The 3,051-nt window shown below is 39.8% G+C and overlaps 1 protein-coding gene across 1 annotated transcript; it reads left to right on the forward strand.

Annotated features, from left to right (window-relative positions):
* Nucleotides 1-303: 303 nt before the first annotated feature.
* LOC140613346 (olfactory receptor 4C3D-like) lies at nucleotides 304-1,227 on the forward strand. Its single transcript, XM_072791878.1, has one exon. The coding sequence runs from the start codon at nucleotides 304-306 to the stop codon at nucleotides 1,225-1,227; it is 924 nt and encodes a 307-aa protein (XP_072647979.1).
* The last annotated feature ends 1,824 nt before the right edge of the window (nucleotides 1,228-3,051 follow it).

The following is a 3,051-nucleotide window of genomic DNA, read 5'->3' on the forward strand; positions in this document are numbered from 1 at the left end:
GGAAAATCCCAATCTTGTGTTGGTAGTCCAGTGTTTTCTCAGTAAATTTACACACCACAGGTTGCCCTATGGGTGTTTACATGTGATAGGTACAAGGTTTCTGAGGAGATGGAAAGCACTGTGAAGGAAGGTAAAGAAGAATGAAAACAAATGTTGAGGCAAGGAGTGCCCAGGACATGCTCCACAGTTATGGTGACTGTTTTTGTACTTTGAAATTCAGACTACAATCCTTTCATGGGTAATAGGTATCTCTCTTTATCCCTTTGTAGGGAATTCAGGCCCCAAGAGGGTGTTACTTCCTGAATGGATCACTTCACACCTCCCAACAATGTGACTGAATTTATTCTCTTGGGACTCACTCAGAATCCACACTTGCAGAAAATATTCTTTGTGGTCTTCTTGTTCATTTTTCTATTTACTGTGCTGGCCAATCTGCTCATTGTCCTAACCATCTCCCTCAGCTCCACACTTTCAGCTCCCATGTATTTCTTTCTCACTTACTTGTCCTTTATAGATGCCTCCTACACCTCTGTGACCACCCCCAAAATGATCATCGACCTGCTGTACCAGAGGAGAACCATCTCCTTGGGTGGCTGCTTGACTCAGCTCTTCGTGGAGCACTTTCTGGGAGGATCCGAGATCATCCTCCTCATTGTCATGGCCTATGATCGCTATGTGGCCATCTGCAAGCCCCTTCACTACATGACCATCATGCGACACGGACTCTGTCAGCTTCTAGTGGTAGTGGCCTGGATAGGGGGGATCCTGCATGCCACTGTTCAGATCCTTTTCATGGTCAACCTACCCTTCTGTGGCCCCAATGTCATCGACCACTTTATGTGTGATCTCTTTCCCCTGCTGAAACTTGCCTGCAGCGACACCTACAGGTTGGGAATGGTGGTAGCGGCCAACAGTGGCGCCATGTGCTTGCTCATTTTTTCCATGCTGCTCATCTCCTACACAGTCATCCTGAGTTCCTTGAGCTCCCATGGCTCCGAAGGTCGACACAAAGCCCTCTCGACCTGTTGCTCCCACTTTACTGTAGTTGTACTCTTTTTTGTGCCTTGCATTTTCACCTACATGCGTCCTGTGGTCACCTACCCTGTGGATAAGTTGGTGACTGTGTTCTTTGCAATCCTCACTCCTATGTTAAATCCTATCATTTACACAGTGAGGAACTCGGAGGTGAAAAATGCCATGAGGAGTCTGTTGAAGAGAGTAATTTAGGCTGTTCATAATATCAAGCAAGTGACGATGTGTATAAATAGGGAAGATTATATGTCATAAAGTGTGAAAGAAAATGGATATTTTGCAGATCACCTACCGAAAAAAAAAGTCCCATATACTGACATTTATTAAGCACTTAACAGTGGCTAGGGCCTTTGATAGGTGCTTTTGCTAGTTTTAATGTACTTTACCAAAGCCTCAATGTTCATAGGTTGAGGAAAAGAATGGAAAACCAACTATAATTCCCTAGTTTGCTTATTCTAGAATGTTTTTCTCCAGAGTCTTACTGATACTTTACTAAATTTTTAATCCATATGTTACTTGGATGAAATTGTTTTTTTCCATAGGACTTTTTCGTCTTCACCTATGGTAAAGCAAACAAGAGAATAGACATCTTTAGGTAGATATATGTGGAGGGGACAGTTAGGGAGTAGAAGAAATACTGTTGATGTATTTTAGCCCTATGAATGTATCAGAGAAAAAGGAGGGACATCTGCAAAAGGAAGGGAAAAATTCATAACCTATTTGTAGTTTGGGTTTTTTTTTGGCACACACACAAAAAAATAAGCCAGACATTTTGAAACTACTCTTAATTTGGTCTTATTTAAAAAAATCCTTATGACACAGGTTTATTTTTATTTAACTACAAAGAAAATTCTTTTCTTTTTCCTTACCAAGACTTAAGCCATTTGAATCAGCAACAGTAAATATTGTTTTATTTGATCTCAACAAAAAGGCATACAACTAGGTTCAAAAGCTTTTGCTCCAGAGGTGTGATGCATACATTTATATTAATTTTTAAAAAATTTATTTATTTATTTATGATAGTCACACACACACACACACAGAGGTAGAGACACAGGCAGAGGGAGAAGCAGGCTCCATGCACCGGGAGCCCGACGCGGGATTCGATCCCGGGTCTCGAGGATCGCGCCCTGCGCCAAAGGCAGGCGCCAAACCGCTGCGCCACCCAGGGATCCCCATACATTTATATTAAATGAACATTTTATTATTTATCAGGCATATTCACCTTACTGATTTATCTATGTACAAAATTGGCAATTTATATATTACTGCCCTCAATTTACAGAGAAGAAAATTAGTGAGGAGAGAGGTTTATTCATTTACTTGTCTCAGGTCACAAGTCTGAGTTTCAGCTACAAAATTCAAATTCAGGTCTTCCAGATCTTAGTCCTACTTTCTTTCAAATAAAACACATTTCTCTGAAATATTAATGTCTATCGATGAGAAATTTTTCTGCAGTCTTAATGATTCACTGTGTTCTTCTAGAAAGACGGTGTCAAATTTGATGTAGCTTTGTCTCACATATAGAAACATATTTAAGCAATAATGCTCCTCTGTGCACACGGAAAAGATCAGGTCATTCTTCATTACTACATAATGCTTTATGGAACAAAGTTTCTCTGATTATAGCACTCCAACCTGTGTTGCTTCTCACAAATGTCCCTTTCTCAAACTTACTGGTCATCTGGAACTATTTCTTATTTAACCATATAGTAATACCAGAGCATGGTTTACTGTTCTTGAGGGTGACTGCATATCCCAGCTTATCATGTTTGTCTTAAATTGTAAGGGACAGAAACTTTTCTCACAAAGTCTAGGCCTGGGAGATGTTATAGCAGCACTTAACCTATTAAAAATGATCAGGTTTGCAAATGCTGGTGGAGAATTAAACATTTCAACAGAATCCAGACTAAATAATGAGTGGTTTATTTTGACAGTTAGATAGGAGATAATGAGACAAGGGATAAAGTTAGGAAAAGTATTGAGTAAATGTTGTTTCTACCTTAAAACAAAAGAGAA

The sequence above is a fragment of the Canis lupus genome, chromosome 21 (assembly GCF_048164855.1).
Source record: "Canis lupus baileyi chromosome 21, mCanLup2.hap1, whole genome shotgun sequence".
In the NCBI taxonomy this organism is placed as follows: Eukaryota; Metazoa; Chordata; class Mammalia; order Carnivora; family Canidae; genus Canis; species Canis lupus.

Coding starts and splice junctions, on each gene's coding strand:
- LOC140613346 (XM_072791878.1), top strand. CDS start 304: ATGGATCACTTCACACCTCCCAACAATGTGACTGAATTTATTCTCTTG.